General features: G+C 37.2%; 1 protein-coding gene across 1 annotated transcript in view; it reads right to left on the bottom strand.

The window, feature by feature from the left end:
- TMCO3 (transmembrane and coiled-coil domains 3) overlaps positions 1–18,089 on the bottom strand; it is a 32,583-nt gene extending 14,494 nt beyond the window's left edge. The window contains exons 1-8 of the mRNA XM_009276083.1: positions 17,544–18,089; positions 12,793–12,972; positions 8,857–9,048; positions 7,763–7,891; positions 5,787–5,879; positions 4,435–4,621; positions 3,353–3,470; positions 2,585–2,780 (exon numbers count right to left, since the gene is read on the bottom strand). Of these exons, the coding sequence (XP_009274358.1) occupies positions 2,585–2,780; positions 3,353–3,470; positions 4,435–4,621; positions 5,787–5,879; positions 7,763–7,891; positions 8,857–9,048; positions 12,793–12,972; positions 17,544–17,990 (1,542 nt within the window). The 5' untranslated portion in view covers positions 17,991–18,089. The remainder of the gene's footprint in view (positions 1–2,584; positions 2,781–3,352; positions 3,471–4,434; positions 4,622–5,786; positions 5,880–7,762; positions 7,892–8,856; positions 9,049–12,792; positions 12,973–17,543) is intronic.
- Between the last annotated feature and the right edge of the window lie 2,193 nt (positions 18,090–20,282).

Here is a 20,282-nt window from a genome sequence, read left to right as displayed (position 1 = left end):
AGACTGGGAAACAAAATTGATAAATTTTGTGGTTTTTTTTTTTTTTTTTTAGCTCTTTGTGCTCAAACCACAACTTGTAGTATTACCATAATGAATGTATCAGTGTCAGTGAATATCAAGCATCTCAACTGGTTTACCGAGGTTACATGCAGTATCCTTTCTACTGTTCCCTTTGATACATTATTTATCAACTTTAAAAGGAAAATTGCTTTCACTTAAAGTACACAAAATATTTGCTCCTTCACAAATGCTTCCCATGCTGAAGAAGCATTCTGTTTCGCAGTATGAATCCAACCCACTCAAACATATTCTCCCTCAGGTTTATATAAACACATATATTATGCAAAGTCATGTAGACAAACTCCTTGTACATTGGATATGTGATTTGGGCACATTACACCAAATTCAGTCAGATCAGTCTATGTAGGCCATATTTTTAATGCAAGTAAGGCTGCTTCTAGATACCATATTTTATGCAACTTTTGTGGTTTGGTTGCTGTTGGTTTTCATTGAAGTTGTTCTACAAAAGTTACATCTGCTTGTTAGAAAGTAAAAAGGAGAAACTAGTTTTGTTCCTTCTCTTATTAGATGGCACTCCTGTTTGGAATATGAATAGCTCTTTAGAGGGGTGGCATTTTTAACCTATACAATAGAAATGAACAAATTGTAAAGCTATGCTCTCACTAACTTCTTTCTGGACCTTCTTCCTGAAGGAGGTCAGCCTTCTCTGTTGGACCTGTAATAATTAAGCAAATACTACAAAAGAAGGCCCATGCACAGGAACTTTCTGGGATAACTTTTCTCAGAAATTCTGAGAGGACATAACAGACTGCACATTCAGGATAATGGAGTTTCAAACCCACAACATTATCAGTGACTGTCACATTCTGTTCTCCAGCAAAACAGTTTTTCAGAGGGCTGAAACGTACGATAGAAACAAATAGGAGGAAGATTCAGAGGAAAATGAACCAAACCCAAAAGGGATATCAAAACCTATGAACCTTAAGGCATTTCTCTGCTTTCTCAACTTCATCCCAAACTGTTTAGCTCCCGCAGAAAAAGAAAAGTATTTTATACTAAAAACCATGTTAAGAATTTGCTATTGAAAAGAAACTTGTGAGCAAATGTCACAATCAGCCATTATCAGTATCTCAAAACCCATCCTAAGTTATTTTCAAATGCATGAAGTAGCCCAGAATTAAAACTGAAATCATGATTCTTTAACTGGCTGTATTAAAAGTTACCAGCAGAAGTTCAGCTGATTGACATTCAAATTTTACGTCTTCTTACTCATCTATGCTGTAATGAATGAATCATCTGTGCATTTGGGGTTTGTTTTAAAACATAGTAAACCCAAATGATTAACTACAGAGGTACATGGATATGCAATAACAGTAAGTGTGATGGCTTTTGTCAAACATATTCTCCCTCAGGTTTATATACACACATATATTATGCAAAGTCATGTAGACAAACTCCTTGTACATTGGATATGTGATTTGGGCACATTACACCAAATTCAGTCAGATCAGTCTATGTAGGCCATATTTTTAATGCAAGTAAGGCTGCTTCTAGATACCATATTTTATGCAACTTTTGTGGTTTGGTTGCTGTTGGTTTTCATTGAAGTTGTTCTACAAAAGTTACATCTGCTTGTTAGAAAGTAAAAAGGAGAAACTAGTTTTGTTCCTTCTCTTATTAGATGGCACTCCTGTTTGGAATATGAATAGCTCTTTAGAGGGGTGGCATTTTTAACCTATACAATAGAAATGAACAAATTGTAAAGCTATGCTCTCACTAACTTCTTTCTGGACCTTCTTCCTGAAGGAGGTCAGCCTTCTCTGTTGGACCTGTAATAATTAAGCAAATACTACAAAAGAAGGCCCATGCACAGGAACTTTTTGGGATAACTTTTCTCAGAAATTCTGAGAGGACATAACAGACTGCACATTCAGGATAATGGAGTTTCAAACCCACAACATTATCAGTGACTGTCACATTCTGTTCTCCAGCAAAACAGTTTTTCAGAGGGCTGAAACGTACGATAGAAACAAATAGGAGGAAGATTCAGAGGAAAATGAACCAAACCCAAAAGGGATATCAAAACCTATGAACCTTAAGGCATTTCTCTGCTTTCTCAACTTCATCCCAAACTGTTTAGCTCCCACAGAAAAAGAAAAGTATTTTATACTAAAAACCATGTTAAGAATTTGCTATTGAAAAGAAACTTGTGAGCAAATGTCACAATCAGCCATTATCAGTATCTCAAAACCCATCCTAAGTTATTTTCAAATGCATGAAGTAGCCCAGAATTAAAACTGAAATCATGATTCTTTAACTGGCTGTATTAAAAGTTACCAGCAGAAGTTCAGCTGATTGACATTCAAATTTTACGTCTTCTTACTCATCTATGCTGTAATGAATGAATCATCTGTGCATTTGGGGTTTGTTTTAAAACATAGTAAACCCAAATGATTAACTACAGAGGTACATGGATATGCAATAACAGTAAGTGTGATGGCTTTTGTGATACTGATGCAGTAAACTACCACATGCAAAGTGTTTTATTAATTTAAAAGATTACCGTTAACATAAGGAAGATGAATGCAGTTATTCCTAGAATGAGGATTTCTTTATTCCCTTTGCTTTCTGCATGCAACTTGCGATAATACGGTCCTATGAGATAAGTCTTTATAACAAGACATACAAGAAAAACAGCAGCCAGAGAAAAGAGGATTTGGCCAATCAGTATCAGTATTCTCAGTATTTCCTTGAAAATGCTGGAAGAGAAGAACAAACAAAACATTTCTTTCAAGTGCTCTCATGCCTCCCAACCAGTTCCCCTTAAGAGAAGAGATCTAATTCCACAGGTGTTCAAAACTGAGTGGCTACAGTTAGATATTTAGATACATTAGTAAACAAGATGAATACTAAATCCACTGAGTGCCCAGCAATCTCTTTTACAGCCTAGAATTTACTTTCACGTTTATTCAAAAAGATTTTTGTTGATTGATCTTCAAGGTAAGCCATCAGGCTCAATAATACTACCACATAGTCTTTGACAAAAATATGTCTTGAGGGAATAAAGTAACTGACAAAATTCGCTTATTTTTTAAAATAACAAATTTTTCACTACAGATTTTAAGTACTGAACAGGACTAAGGCAGCTAGAGCAGAAAGAATATCCTCATACAACATGACAAGTACAAAGAGTAAAGGGAACTCACAGAACAGAGTGCGTATTTTTCACGGAACTGACATTAACGGTAGTGCTCTCATATTCATATTTCCAATCTACAGACTACTTGGAAGGGGGTGGGGGGAAGATACATACAATAATTTTTTTTTTTACCTGGAATATGTGCTCACTCCTGCTTGAATAAGTGTAGGCATGACAGCTATAAATAAACCAAGCTGCACATCCTGCATCACCAACATGCCAAGTAGTACGCTACTGTAGTCAATATCCCCTGTGCACCAACAAAGCAGTCATGGAAACATTCATCAGAATCTATGAATGCTTGCAGGGCTCAGAAATCTAGAAATGTCTTAATCAAATGGAGGCTAAGTATAGTTCTCAATGGGGTGAGGTCATTCAAAGCATTCTGGGTTTTTTCCCCCCACCAGTAAGTAAATTAAACTATATATAAATAAAGATGTATTAAAAATATAAATAAAATATTCATATGAAGCTTCTGTTACACAATAAAAATATAGACTTTGTTTAGCAATTAAGCACTAGTTATGCATTTACTGGAACTCCTTTACTGAAAATATACAGTCTTTAGAATAACAGATGCATGTAAGAGCCAGCATGTGTAAAACATGCACTTTGAATTTAGGCATTAGAATATGAATATTCTAGGGGGTGGGGAGAACTTTAATGCAGTATGTATGAGGGAGTTCTAAGTGGAAGAAAGCAGGATGGCAAAATTTTTGAAAGGAAACATTTAGAAGTCTTTTGAGAAGCTAGCAATATGGCACTTGAAGGTACTTATTTGAAGAGTTGTTCGCTATGAAAGACTACCTGAGCTGGTGTTAGTTTGCTGAAGAAGGGTGTGAATTATTTAAGTTAGCCTTTCTGCCCTGATGACAGACTGGTAGTAATGGTCTAACCTGGTAACCTCTTAAAAAGCAGAAAGATTCCAGACCCTCAGTAAAGTCAGTTCTTAACATGGAGAGTTCTAATTGGGCTACGCTGTCTTTCTCCGAAGAGGACTGGCTATGTAAATAGCAGGTACACCTCATAACAAGAAAATACACAGCACTGGCCAGTGTTAAAGGAGGATGATCACTTGTAAACAAGACTTAACAGTGGTTTTCGTTTTGTTTTGTTTCAGTTTTTAAATAGTTTCTCTCATAATATTACAAAGCCAACTTCTTTCAAATTTTATTGCAGATACTACAGTAGTCCATATGTAAAATCATACTTACCTTCTTTATCTCCTCGAACACTACCTGCAAGAAATCTTGACACCAGTGGCGTGCTTGATAAAGATAAACAAGTGGAAATGAAGACACTTTGTGTTGGTCTAATTTGGAGCAAGTGTCCCCATAGTAAACCAAAGGCAATCATCAGAACTGTCATGTAGCAGGGTCCTTGCAAAGATATTTTCCATACCTTGGGAAGAAAACAAGTTCTTATGATAAAGTCTGATGACACTTTTCTCACTGATAAGTTACAATGATTTTCAGTGCAAATAAGCAGTTAAAAGATTCATGATTTGGGGCTGCAGTGCTGAGCCACGGAAGTAACAGGCTGTCATCCTATACATCCTAAAACTCTGAAGTTATTATGCCTAGTAGATAATATTCTATGCCAGAAGGCTCATTACCAGAAATTAGGTAAATTTCCCAGAGTTCACAGACAAATTAAGGGCCGAAGGTCCAGTATGGGTTGAAATATATTAAAATCATCAAATGGAAGACCAGCTATTTGATGTGATTCCAGGGTGGGGAAAAATAGGAGTGGCAAAGCCATCATCAATACCAGCAGCCCGCTCCACACTAGTGAGCGCACAATTCTGAAGTAACAATTTATATATTACAGTTTAGGAATCCTTGAATTACTGATTTTTATCTTTGACTTTAGATGGACTAGAAATAGCAGATTAAGCTGAATGCTCATAAATTTTAACACATTTCAATTAAATCTTTTATAGTCTCACGAACTCACAACCATCAGTTTAGGAACAAATCACACAATGCAACTCTTTACATACATACAATCTTTACCTATCTTGCAGCAGTACTTTCCACTATTAAAATTCTAGCTGGTTTATGAGATAACCTGTACTTTTTTGCTGAATCCTGATGGCCACTTCATGTAATATTCCAGATTGTGCTAACATACTTGCAGAATGAGTTTATTAGCCAGTACAGCATGTATCATCAATTCAGTATGCAGTACTTAACAAACTGATTTTTTTTTTTTTTTTTTTTTTTTTTTAACAGGACTGGCAAACATCACTGAACACTCCATAACAGCAACTGCATGTTACTGCTTGTTAAAATAAAGCAGAGATGGATTGCCATAAATTGTGTGAGATTTTTCTAGTAATCAAACTGTTTTACTAAAATGAAGAGGAATAGCAAAGGGTTTTTTTGAGACACTGAATAAATAATGGATTCTATTCTTTCCAAAGAGTTATGTCATATTTGTCTTTTGAAAAATGTACAAAATCACACCAGTATATTATAGGGAGAATGTAAAAATCTGAAATATAACTCATAACTTGAACATTAGCAATTAAATCCTGTAATGTAGAGGTATTATACAAAAATACCTTTCTTAATCTTTCAGGAGAAAATTCCAGACCAACTAGAAAGAGAGTGAAGAATACACCAAACTCTCCTAACGTCTCCACCTGTACAATAGACTTTAAAAAAAATAAAATAAAAATTAGTGCACAGCAGTCTACTTATAAGTCCACTTACAAAACAAATTGTTTCTCATTATGTTTCCATAGGTAGTTCACTTGTTGGTCATATGACATCAGAAGTTCCCTCAGCATCTTTAGGGTTCAAACATTTTTCCCCATCACCTGGCTGCTACTAGATAATTTGGTTGGATAGTGCTGGTCACCCAAAATGCACACATGCGTTGATCTAGGTAAGATTGCTTGCTTGCTTGCTTGTTGACAATAAATAGGTTACGTTTTATGCATATGCTATTAAACCCCCAAGGCTTGCATTCCAGAAGTTACTTCTGGCTAGTTATTTTATTGGTCTATTGGTATAATCATTCTGCTAGACTGTAGTTGCTGTTCTGCTCTCCATCCTATAGACTCCATGCATCCATCTCTCAGACCAGTACAACTACCAGCCTTTCCACTTCAGAGAGAGGGGTACAACAGCAAGAATAGTGGTTGTCTTCCTTGTCACAACAGAAAAACCTAACATTTCTCTTCTATGTATTTACAGTCCAGAGCAGAAGAGGACAAGGTCTATCATCAATCATAGAGAACTGGAGATGGAAACTATCTTCCCTGCCAGATCAGAATCTGCCTGTCTCCTCACTTCCTCTGACATTTAACTTTTTTTATGAAATATGGAAGAGACAAAAGGAGAGAGTACACACACGAGACCCAGTCAACATGAATGTTATCCAGATGAATAATGTTTAATCACAGCTCCACAAGAAACAGGCAGTTCCCTAAGAAACTGTCCTAAAGAAACCTCTCATGTCTGTTCTGACCACATCATCTTCCTCAGTGTAAGTCTCTGAAAATTCATTGTTGAATCTCTTTCTAATGCCAAGCTTACAAACTTGTTTCTCAGTCCAAGCGGTCAAGCTTTCCAGACCTTCTCAACCCAGAAGTTATGTATGACACAAAGGTTATTATTTAATCTCAGTTTTAGAATATGAAAATTTGAAAGTGTAGTATTTGTAGCCTTCTCTTCCAATAAGAGATTGACAAAATCCTACAATTCTATTCATCCCTACTTACTTTTGAGCCCAACAGTCATTTTAAACAAAAGTCCACATAAGAGCAGAGGTTGCAAAGACAGTAAGTTCCAAGCAGTTATGTGGATATCAATGTAAGAGACACGTGCAACTTAACCGGACATTACCATGCAACCTTAACATGTGTTCTGTTTTGCCTGCTGGCTAAACAATCTGTTAATGCGCACCAGACCACTAATCAAAACATGTGCAATGTCTAGCCAACCACTGCCCACGGTTTCACATGAGCTAGTAATCAGGGTACACGTGACGGAGCTAAAAAGGTTCAAGAGACTTCAGGAATGCGGACAGGGGACTGGAAAAGAACTAGGGAGACTAGGATGGATGAAAGAGCTACAGAGATGCAAAATAACTTTCTAGGAAGCCAAGCTATGCTACTCAGGGAACTACTTTTTTTAAACACTTCCTCCACTGCCAACACTGTCTTTTTGCAAGTTTCTGAATATTTGATGTCATTTAAGTAATTTGGCTCTCAGACGTGTGAGATTGTTGTGATGCTTCATGATTAAAGACAAAAAGAAAAGAAGAAAAAAAAAACCCAAACAAACCGCAACCTTCAACTTTCACTTTCAACAATTGCTTATGTCATGATTATATAGGAGAGAAAAAAAATCGAAAACAAAGTGATTCGAAGACATAAAATTTTAAGGCCTCATTTTGCGAAGGTCCAGGTTTGGGGATTTTTTTTTTTTTTTTTTTTAAATACGTTTGAGGTTGGCAATACCATATTCTTTTCAAACTACTTTTAAAGATTTCAACAAATGAAATCAGTCAAGAAGCAACTTGCACACTTACCTTGATACTATTTAGTCCTGATGGTCCTAAGAGTACTCCACAGATGATATACCCAAACATGGTTGGCAATCCTATTGTTGTGCACAGCCAGCCACATGGCAAAGACAACATTCCTATTGTCACAATATCCTAAATATGTAAGATTTAGAAATGTGTTAATATAAAGGACACACAAATTTGTGATGAAATTAAAGACTATTATCTTTCAAAAGATAAACAGCATTGTAAAATTAAATGTAGAATACTGCCTGTGAAAAGAAAATACAACTTCAGTAAACTAACCTGAACACTTTGTTGTAGGTGTAAGCACTGCAGTTTTGCAGATGAAGCAGATGAGGTACTGACCTTAAGTAATTGGTAGCTTTGGGGACTTTTGATCAATTTATTAAATATTTTATATACATTGTAGGAAGTAGACAGTTTCCTGGGGAATTGTGGGAGGAATGACACTTTTAAAATAAAATGGTGAAACAGATCCATTTTGGTTTGGGGTTTTTGAAAAAAAAACAGATTATTTACTGGCATTAAAATCATCACGAGATGACAATACTGAATTATCAGGTAGCGATTTCCTCCCCGTAAAAAAAAAAAAAAAACCAAAAACAAAAAAAAAAAAACAAAAAAAACCCAAAAAAACAGAAACAAAAAAAATCCAGTTATTCTTCATGAAGCACAAATACAATAAAAAACACGACTATGTATTTCGCAGCATCCCTTTTTTCATCACAAGACCTAAACAGATAAATTATCTCTAGTGACAACATGTAAGTGGCTTATCAGGCACAGCAGTAGCTTGCTTTAACGCTGTGCAGTCCGAGAGAAGGGATGGTGCCCCAAAGGTGCAACAAGTTAAATGAAATAAAAACAGAGAAGACTCATACGGCATCACAACCAGTCTTGTGAAGACTATACTAGGAGTAGGGAACACATTGGCCAGATCACCAGTAGACGGGGGAATAATCATGAATGCTAGGGTAACTTTAGAGGGACAAATGCTGAAACTATATTCAGTCCAACCAAGCAGTACTGGCATGCAAACTAGTGGGACTAAATCTTACCAAAACAAATGACAAGAATGTCTCTAAAATGATTACCTTTATGAAATGATGGTCAGCACGAGGAATGGTTGAATCTCTGGGCTTGGTAAGGATATACTGATTGTTCTGGGAATCAATAAGCATACTAAGACCTAAGTCATCCTCTACTTCTCTTTTTGAAGCATTTCTTTTGGAGTTGGCTTCATCTTCTTCCACCCTTAAAACCGCTTCAAAGTTTACACCTCTTACCTGTAAGAAGAAGAAAGCAAATAACAAAAGAAAAAAAAAAAAAGAAGGAGAGGGGGGGGGGGGGGGGGGGGGGAGGCAATGAAGCATACAGTAAAAAGGGAAAGACTATTAGCTGTGCTTGAAGTTGCTCCAGAATTTGTTGACACTGACTAAAAGTACTGCAGTTTCTTCTTAGAGAAGTCTTTCAGTCTCTTTATCAAAACTTGATGTCCATAACTGAAAAGGCTATAATTTGCTTTACATTTTAAAAACAAGGGGTTTGAGACCTCTTTAGCCAAGTTGTCCAATGAAAAAATATAGACAGGATTTCAAAGCTGTAAAATTCCAATTCAGTATTTTCAATTGTACCTAATCTGAAATATTTTTTTAAAAGAAAGCTTCATCACATTTAGAACACAAAAGGTTGGATTGAAATGTAACATTTTATTCCCTTAAACAAAAACAATTAGAGATTACAAAGTGATATTCAGTTCACAAAAATCTGAAATAATGACTACATTCCAAGTCAGGAAAAAGTCACTGTCCTGTAAATTTGAAGGAGAGGGGATAAGAACTGTTTCTACCTAGCTCTGTCTTCTGTGCCTGTAATTACAAAGTAGAAGACACTATGATGATTTCATTGTTCACTGTATTTTAAATAATGTGGGTTTTACCAATATTCAGAAACAGTTAAGGTTGTTACTTTTAGGCTCCAGTAAAGAGAGTAGGCTGTTGTCATTCCAATGACTGACTAAAAGATTCAGCTTTTTTCTGGATCGCCATATTTTGGCCAAGCAACTCCCCAATTTAATGAAGAAACGCATTCACATAAGCCATCTATAAAACAGCCTCCTATTTTTCTTTGCTGATTCCTCAGCACATTTCCCCCCAACTGTTCAGCTAAATATTGCATTTTCAATATTTAATATTTAACATTTAACCTGCAATTTTTATCCTTTTCTTCCACTCCTTACATTTGCGTATGTGTATAATTAAGTAAAAACTTTTGTCATGGGAACGACCTCTTCCCCTGTTTTTGTACATCATGCAATATGATGGGCCTCTAAAGAATTGGAAGTCACTAAGAATCCAACAGAGGGGAAAAAAACGGAATTTGAAACAAATTTGAAGTTTGCAGAATTATTCAGAAGCATAAAACAGCTGCTTCAAACATCAGCATTTTTAGCTGTTGGAGTGAGAAGCTGATGACCATTTTCTTTTTACGCATTATGAAAGTTGTCTTTTCACTCTTTTTTGCCCAAAACCTGTCTTTTTATATATATATTTTGCCTTTACTTCCCTAAGCTCCCCACTTACCAGGCTATTTTGCGTTCCAGAATGAGGTGTCCATTGCCAAGTCTAAGAGACCAAACCATGTTTTCACGTTTTCAGCTGATGGGAAAAAGCAGGAGCAGCTGCATGCCATGTACATGCAAACTATTCTCACAGTATTGGAGCAAAGAAGAAAGGCTTCCCTACAGTCAGCAAACATGAAGAACTGTTTCTAATCAGAATACACAATAAGTGCCCAATCCTACTGTTTTTCTGTCATCTTTGCTCCTGACCCTCTCTTCCATACCCTCGTTGCTACTCCAGGGATACTAAAACAGAACTTAGAGCTTACTGTGAAATGTTGGCTCTGCAATATAAAACATACTTTATCCTGACTTTCACACTGGAATTGTTTCACTGTTCAGTGCAGTGTCCCCATCTTGCAGATGACTATTACTTTGCCTGAAAAACAAAATGCTAATAAGCCAACATCTGTTCTAGTATCTTCTTGGGAATTTAATGCTATGACATCAGTGTTCACTAAGCAAAATTATCTTATAAAATACATCAGCAGTGAAGCATCTACTTTGAAGCTCTGGAACTCCAAATTCATATAGCGTTTGTTATATGTTCCTTTGTACTTGGTAGCTTGTGCGTCTGGAATCTAACCAAACTCTGCATCAAAATTAAAAATGTATCAAAGATCATATAAAAGCAATGCAATTGGATAAATACATTCTTGCATCTACTGGAGTTCACAGTCTAGGTCAGAAACAATATTAGGAAAAAGGGAAGATGTTTACAAGATTAAGACATTATGAAAAACAATCTGTTTTTTCTGTGCAGTATATATATAAAATCACACATTGTGTGGATATTATGGTGCATTTTTACTTTTACAGAAGAAAAGGAAACTGACAAAGGACAGACTGTGCTAGAAGAACAAGAGTAGATGGCACAGGTTCAGATGAGCTTTTAAATACTAATAAATTTGAGGACATAATGAGAGAAAACAGTTATTTTCAGGATTTTATTTCCTAAAACAGCAATTCCTGAAAGCAGGTTGTACGTAACAGAATACAGTGCACAAATACTCGTCTTGCATTAAGTGGGTTAGTTCAGATTCTTGTTTTTTTTTTCCATTTTTACCTACTACACTTCTCTATTTGATTATATTTTAATAGAAGCTTTTGTATCTTTATCAGATTACTGATGATTCTATTAGAGCTTCTTTGTTCTAATGTTCCAGTGTTCTAGCTGAAGAGAAAACACACTAGAGGTTTCTTGCAAAGAAGGAGATGTAAATAGTCCTCCAGGTTGCATTTCATGATTCCTTTTCTTTCATGAATAGCGATACAGGCAGAAAACCAAAGAGAGACACTGGAGAAAAAGGATGTGTTGGCATTTTGCCAGTTAACAGGTGTAGCAGAAAAAACCGCATTCCTGGTCTCTAAAACGTGCCGTTATACCCCAGCGGAACAGAAGAGGGCACTCCAGCTAGCTCGCCCCTTCCCTGCTGTTGGTCCTGCTAGGTAGGATTCCCACTGGGTACAATTGCTGCCATCTGGGGTATACAAAATAAAAAGCTGCTTTCACCTTCTCTCAATACAACTACAAAAAATGGCCTGGCTCTCTACTACAGAATTCCTCCTCAGCAGAATTCAAGAGGTATGCTCGCCTCAGAAGTCAACCTGCAAATCAACAAAAGCCTTTCAAGAGCAAAAGCCAAATAAAATTGCAACCCATGTTTATGCAAACAGGACCAATTTAGAGAGTCAGTCTCCGAGGACAGCACAGTGGGACACTAGAATAAACTGATGTACTCCCAGCTCCAAATACACACAGCCTTACCTGAGGGATACTGTCCATCACGCAACACAGAAACAATGAACAATGCAAATAGACCAAGGTACAAAAAGCAGAGGAAGTCAGAAGTGGAGAAAGCAACACCGCAAATGCATTTCAAGTCCTTACCTTGAACAATATATCTTTTCCCAGACTGTGAAAACTAACTGCAAGGATTCTTGTTCTCCCATAACTTTCTCAACAAGATGAAAGAGAAAAAAGCGGAGACTACACTTAACATGGGAACTCCATATCCTACAAAGTCTAAATATCACAGTCGCCACCACCACCAGAGATGTCATAACTCTCATGGGCTGTATCAGTGAGACGGACTACACTTGTCACTGTCAAAGTGGCAGCTGCAGGAAGGACTTTCAAATCAAAAACACAGAAGTCACTAGTAAAAAGGAGTAATTATTCCTGTGTGCTCACTCTTAACAAGCAATCATTCTATCACTAAATACTTTCTTGTGTTGAAAGGGAAGCAAAACCAAATGTAGAGCCAAAAGTTTTTTGTTTTGTTTTTTTCTTAAATAGTCACTAAAATCCTAGCAACTATTTAACACGAGAGAAACACCCCTACAGTGCAAATATCAACGAAAAAATAAATGCAAAAAATGAAAAGACTGAGTCTAAAATATCACTTACGGATTTGTTGTCATCAAAGGCATGCTCTTCTATTTCCTCTTCCAATCTATCAGCTGCCTTCCTGACATCTTCTAGAATTTCATCAAGCATTGACAGGCTTTTGTTTTGATGCTGCATGTTCTTAAGGGCTTCAACCTGATGTTTTTCTGCTGCTAAGAGTTCAACGTATTCCATTTCTTCCTGTTGAATTTTACAATACACAGATAAAGTGCTGGCCAGGCCTTTGAGCAGGAAAACATTTGACATAAATGTACGCTTCTTTTGACACAAAACACCTTACGAGTGGAATTGCAAAAGCAATATAGACTTTATAATGGTATTTGAAGATTGCTTTCTCTTGTGCCAATTTTCATTGGGGGAAGCGGGCACAAAAAACAACCACCAAACAAAATATCCACCAATTGCCTTTTCTAATACATTAAACAGTAGAGCTGCCCCAAGGTTACTATCCAGAAAATACAAGAAAGGAATTACTTTGAGGAACTCTAGGAAACATTTCAGAGCAAAGTAAAGTTTAGAGCTCAGTGCTTTAGCAGGGAAGCACAATAACCTTGAAAGCATAGCTTTACTAGCTACAAACAAACAAATTGGAAGGAAAACAAAATGAATCTTAATTTTATAAGCCATTTTATAAACATGGGAAGAGGTCTGTTTATGGTTTTCAAAAATTACAACAACTGTGGAAACAGCTACAAAAAAATAAAAGCAGCTGGGAGTAGAGATGAGCAGTCAAGCACTCTAGCTGAGGTTTCTGCCTATGTTTCCCAAGAAGCATTTTTCCTATCAGAAGTAAAATACTTGACTTTGTCCATCTTTACAGTTTGGGCCTTTTATGAACTTGCACTAATGACTTCTGAAATCCATTTCTAGGCTTCAGAAGTAAGAAAAGAAAAAAAGCTGATGTGGTTCGATATGGTGTAAAAATATTTCAGTAGCTTCCCTGATAAAGTTATGATGTTTCAGGTTCAAAAAGAGAACTAAAAAAGTAAGTTTTATTTACTGATCAAGACTGGACTTAACACTGCCCCTTCTACATGGTTACTGAGACAATAACCAAATGTAATACTTTGTGTATGGACAAATTATAATTTGAGGTTTTTTTGAAAAAAAGATATGATACTTCACTTTACATGCCCACATTCTTTCAAAGATTTAGATGAGAGAGACCTTACATCTGTTCTTTAAGAAAGCCAATATTATTACCAAGGGAAAAAACAGATCGGGCAAAAAATATAAGCAACCTCTAGGTCAGACTGAATTCCCAGAAAATGCACATTTCTGTCTCCATTTTACATGTCCTGCCACAGCCAGTTAGAAATCAAATAAGAACACAGGTGTCCCTTAGGTTGTGTGTTTTATCTGCCTACCCCACACAGATACCTTGGATAACCTCCTGGGCATCTAAAATGGTCCTAAACTCCTATGCTTAAATAACTGGAGTGTCCCCTCCTCCACACATGCTTGTGGATGGACATTTTTCCCCTTGAAACCTGCAAGAACATGCATATAATTTAATCAATTCCTTGATGCCAAGACAAGAGTATGTTCAGTACAGCCTGTAACTGTAGCTTAACCCTTTTAAAATCCTGACAGTCAGATGAATACTTCTGGTTGTGAGGAAACCACAGAAGTGCTGGCTCTTGTCTGTTGGGTGTTTAGAATTACCATAGTTACACCAGCACAATGAAACTTACTCAGTTCCCAAAATAACTGGAGTTGGGAAAAATGTAACTATTAATGTGTTTGGCCCAACGTCAACTGCTTTAGTTCTTATGCAACACAAAAGCAAGAGAGACAGTCACTCTCATACAGCCTCAAGGAAAAACATTTCCTATCTGTTGTTCTCTGCTAGCAGACATTGCTTGAAAGACATAAAAAACAGCCCCCATATGAGCTGCAGATTCTTTCCTCAGCCAGCAACAACTTAGAACACAAGATGGAATTGATAAGGGTTAGATTCTTTCCCCTCAAAAATGGAACAGGTTTTGGGTGGAGGGAGCTGATCAGTCCTTTCTGTCGGCTGAGACAAACTGGCTGAACAGAGTTAGAGGTAAACTACAGAAAAATAAATACGGGCTCTCATTTGCAAGAAGTTAACTTTCTCTGAATAGCAAGGTAGAAGACCTTTGAAAAATCTGAGTTTAACTGTGAGTTCCTTTAATTAATGAAGACAAAGGTTTTTGTAGTCTATTAAAGTGGTATCTCTGTTTTCACCTACAGACCAGTGTCACGGCAGTAGAGTGGGACAATCACAGAGAACGGTGTCCGTGAAAAGGACAAGCTATCTCAAACAGCCTGCTACATGTTAAGCAGAAGTGCATCACAGTACAAACACTGTTCCACAACTCATGCTGGGATTGGAGACATCTGATCACAAGGTACATACCAAACAATCTTTTAAGCAAGGTAATACAGATAAGGATTGTGCACTAAACAGGAGACTGGAACACCTAGAAACACATGAGCAAAATGAAGCAAGATTAAGTATGACTTTGGGGCAATGCTAGTTAAGAAAGCAGTGTTGCTGTTGCTCTCTACTGTTTAATCAGGGATGAAAAAAGCACATTCAGAAGAGGATACATCTTTGCACTACTTGTGAGTTAGTTTTTCCATCAATGTCCAAGTAGTAGGCACCCAAGAAATTAGAAGCTCGTAAAAAGCAGGTAAGATTTTGTTGCTTTTTCCTGAACCTCCACACAGGTTCCTGGAGCAAACGAAGGCAGAAGCTATCTTCAGTGCTTCTTCCTTCCTCCCCTCCCCCCCATGCATGATTCTGCTATACCTTTTCCCAGCAGCAGAACCAGCAAGAAATGCATCAGACATGCATACATATCCCAACACTAAAGACTTCCAAATACTTCAACTCAACAGAAATAAAATGAAGGGAAGAGTCCAGCACCCTCTACAGTCATTTGTATTTTCCATTCAATCACTGTTTAAAAAAATGGAAAGGACGTCTTATGAGTACACCAACAAAGTAATCATTACAGTAAAATAAAACTGGAACAAAACTGGACCTATTATGTGTCTTCTGAAGTAAGAAGAAGTCCAAAAAAAAAAAATGGATCCCATGTAATTTTCATCCTTTTGGTATGCACTTCCCCCACTATCCTTTGTTTCACTTTATGTAACAATTGTACGGTTAGAACAACAAATACTCTGTTTAAATAATCACGCGCATGACATAAGAAGGAAGGGTATAAAAGATTGCTCATCCAAGTAAATATCTTGATATGATAATACAAAAAAGGCCTACACAATCCACCTGTGCAGAAGTTTTGACAGGACACCCATCTCAAACACATCATTATACACACAGGCCTCCTTTTATGAGAAAAATGAAGAAACACCATTCTCAAGTTCAAGGACAGATTACTTCAGTACTTTACAGTAACATTGCCAAGAATTAAGTAAATGAGAAAGAAGATTCTGGACAGCTTCACTGCTGCTATTTTAAGAGCTCTGAGAAGAAAAAAAAAAAAGGTGGAAAATCAAATAATTTTCATGACAATTGCTACCGCTTCTATGGAGTGAAGGCTGGCACTACCATTAAGCACCAATATGAAAGTCATATTGATTGAGCACTTCATTGGAACACACCTAGATCCAAGCTACTCCCTATCCAAATCTGTCGTAATTCCATCTTTGTTCTCACTGCACAGACCACTGTAGTCTCCCAAGTCTGCATCCTAACTTCTACTTCCACCAGCCTTTCTTGCCACAATTCACTCCACACCTTTCTTGCACACAATCTCTTGCCATCTTCACCTGTTAAGATCTTCACATCTCTTACACAAATGCCCTTTAGAGATTCTCCCAGCTCAAATGCTATATCCCAATTACATTTTTTTTCTCCTTCTCTTGCTCCCTCATGCAAGGGCAGCCTCTTCTTTTAGAAGACAGAAAACAAAGAAAATTCTTAATATATTCCTCCAGTGGCTGAGGGGTACAGCAAGGAAAAGAGCTATTTAAATACCAAATCAATTAAATGATGTTTTCTCTCAATGGGAGACTTTCAGTACACAGTCTGAGCACTACCAAGTCCAGTAGACAGTGGCAGATTGTGCACACCCTAACAGGTCTGCATTGACATGGGAACTCAAACTTTCTATGAAGTACTTGTGCTCAACTGTTACTCATCTGTGCTTTTCTTGGTAAAGTTATCTCAGCCAGCTCTTTCTTGGAAGTAGTTTTTCAAACCTGCACTTCTTAGGCTAGGAGCGCTGCACTGAGATTAAAAATCTAGTCATCTCATATTTTGCACATCCATTTTACCCACACCTATACGAATACGGAAATAAAAGGCAAGAAGTCATTCTGTTTAAATTGTGGATTTTGGTTGAGCAATTCTCATTTGAAGTGGAAAAAACAGTTAATATTTTGCCAATTTATGGCATTATTTCCACTCTGATAATCCCACTGGTTTATCTAGTGCAACTGTGCTATGACTCACTTCTTGTATTCCTTTCCCTTTAACATAATATTTGCCATAGGTCTTATGATTACGCTTAGCTTTGTTTTGAAATAAGAACTATTGACTAGTAGTAAGTTTTAAGCTCTGCACCAGAATTACTTCTAATTTTACTAATGAGAACAAATACTTCATTCAAAATCCATTTTAAAGAGTAAAACATTGCAAGGTTCATGTAGATCCACTTTTTTATTAAAACAGATTGAAACCGTGCCATAATAAAATTACAATCACAAGTAGAATATTAATTACTCCCAGTAATAAACATGGGGGAACTAACCTTAATTGCAGCTTCTCTCAAGGCTTCCAGTCTCTGTCTACTGCTTTCTTTCATATTTACAACATCTTTGTAATCACCCTGTAGAGCTCTCTGGAGGCCATGAATTGCTTGAAAGACCGAATTTTCACTTTCATTTAGCTCCTTTTGGAAAATTTCAAAGGTATGCACCTGAAAAAGTTTCTCTTCATCTGACAGTCCTGCATCCTTCTCAACTGCTCTTATAGCATTTTTTAGTTTATTGAGAACAACATTCTTTTGGCGAAGAAGACCAGACAGTTTTCTGCAGCTCTCCAACACCCACTGCTTCCTCTGAGTGATAACAGCTCCTTTCCCACGGTGCAGCTTTATTGCATGCTTTACTACATCTTCATGTTCTGCAGGATTTGCTAACTGGCCACAAGGCAGCAAAACCAACGTCCATAGGGAAATAAATCCAGTCGCCTTCATTCTTCACTTTTTATTGCTGTTGGGAGAAACTGATAATCCACAACTGCTCAAAGCTTTCTGCTACATGGTTTCTGCATCGCCAGTACGCATACCATGCTGCAAGATAGTACCAATCAGTTATCAAACATGATAATGTTGGGCCATTAGGTCAAACAAACGTAGAAAACAAACCTAAGACTGCATCCTACACTATGAACCATATACAACAGAATGTATATGGTCTCCTTCAGTCAACAGTTATCAAAACCAAGAAACAGCCCAAGGTTATTGATAGATTTTTGTTTTCCCCTTGAGTATTTTCTAGAGATCATCTTGATGTAAAAACACTGAATGAAAAGCTTAGTCATATCACATGGTAGTCATCTGCAATCCTCATGATTATTTTAAAATAGAGTTATAAGAACACTAAAATCAATTCATTCATAAGTTCATTTCCCAGAAGCTACTTGAAGATCTATATTTAAACTGCTATACTGGCTTTTAACACCAAGGACAGAATTTCAAAACTAAGAACCAATTTCCCTCCCCCAGATCCTACAGGAAAATACTGACTTTATTGTAAAATAACAAACTTATAGTTTCTTTAAACCCAAACAAACACACACAAAAACTCACAAAAAAACCCCCACACCACAAAGTTATACATAACAATGTATAAATGTATGCACAAGACATACATTCATCACTGAAGCATGGCATTCTAAAAATGCACAACACACACTACGTGTTAGTAGATGATCAATAGAGCAGGTATTTGCCTAAAACTTTAGCTGCAGTCTTTATCTCTGGGCCAGCCACCTTAATCAGGGACCAATATATGGACATAGTCATCTGGAAGCAGTCTGCCTAAGAGAGAATCTTCTTTCCCCATAATGCAGTAGCAGCTGCAATCACAATTATCCAAGCCAGCCATCCCATAGAATGGGAAGGGAAGATGGCAAGCACAGCCATGCACTACCTTGGTTTTTAAAATGCCCTCCCATCTCTGTTTCAGAGAGAACTGGGAAAACCTGTCTGTGGGTTGGTTTATTTCTTTTCAGTGCATGAAATACAAGCCAAAGTATTTAGCTATCAATAGTTGACTGTGGGCTAGGGTTTAACAACATGAAGAGCTAAAACATTTGAAATTAAGAACTGAAAGTGTAATTGAAGTAGCAAAAGCATGTCTACATCACTCTAATTTCAATAAAATAATAAAGTAGAAATATTTCAGAACTTTAATAAAGCTATAGGGTTTACTATTTTTAAGAAATCAGGAAAAAATAACAATCCCCACCACCTAGCAAAATTCTAGAGTGATATTTAAGGAAATATTTCTTCACGTATACAGTGTAATATACTTCCTGTTTAACATGTTCAGAGGAGAGATTTTGCTGAATATATTACAACCTATTCCTGCAAGAAAGAGAGAGAAGAAAACGCCTAGTGTATATTCAAGCTTCTGTTTGCAGGGAGGTGAGTAAAGCACTCTACTGCGTGTCTTACGTGGTATGTGAAACCACATAACTGAATTCTAAGCAGAGATTTATACTAGTAAGTTTGCCCATTGTTGCACTGTGTAAACTTACCACCGTGGTTCAGACACAGTAGTTTTGCTTCAGTAACAGTGTTTTTTACTTAGCTAACAAAAAATATTTAGAAAAGTGGCACCTGGGGCAGTGCTCAAAAGCTCTTAAGGGAATAATGACCTCACATATAAAAATACATGATGTGCTTCAGAGTGCAAATAAAGAGAAAAAAACCCCACCACACTCCCCTCCATGCACCAGTAATTAGCAAATTAGAGGGAACTCCTGCCGTTTAGTCCTTTTTAGCTAACAAAAAATATTTAGAAAAGTGGCACCTGGGGCAGTGCTCAAAAGCTCTTAAGGGAATAATGACCTCACATATAAAAATACATGATGTGCTTCAGAGTGCAAATAAAGAGAAAAAAACCCCACCACACTCCCCTCCATGCACCAGTAATTAGCAAATTAGAGGGAACTCCTGCCGTTTAAGCAGGAGTTAAGCGTTTAAGAACTCCGTCCTTTTTAAGCACAGTTTTTCTGATGCGTTGCAGCTCAACTTCCCGATTTTTCCTTCCTGAACGCGATACGGTAGTACCGGATTCCACCAAGCTGGTATTAGATCCTGCCTCCAATGCAAACCCTGATCCTCTCTTCCAGAACGCTTGCGGGTCCTTCCACACCTGCCAGTTTGCCGCCACCCACCAGTTTTCTCAATACGAGCTCCTTCTCAGGACCCGCAGGGCAGCCGAGGCGGGGGCGCCGGCCCCTGCCGTGACTCCCCGGG

The sequence above is a fragment of the Aptenodytes forsteri genome, unplaced genomic scaffold (genome assembly GCF_000699145.1).
Source record: "Aptenodytes forsteri isolate BGI_AS27 unplaced genomic scaffold, ASM69914v1 Scaffold96, whole genome shotgun sequence".
Classification (NCBI taxonomy): Eukaryota; Metazoa; Chordata; class Aves; order Sphenisciformes; family Spheniscidae; genus Aptenodytes; species Aptenodytes forsteri.
Note: the sequence above shows the minus strand (reverse complement) of the source record. Positions and strands in the feature narration are given on the sequence as shown.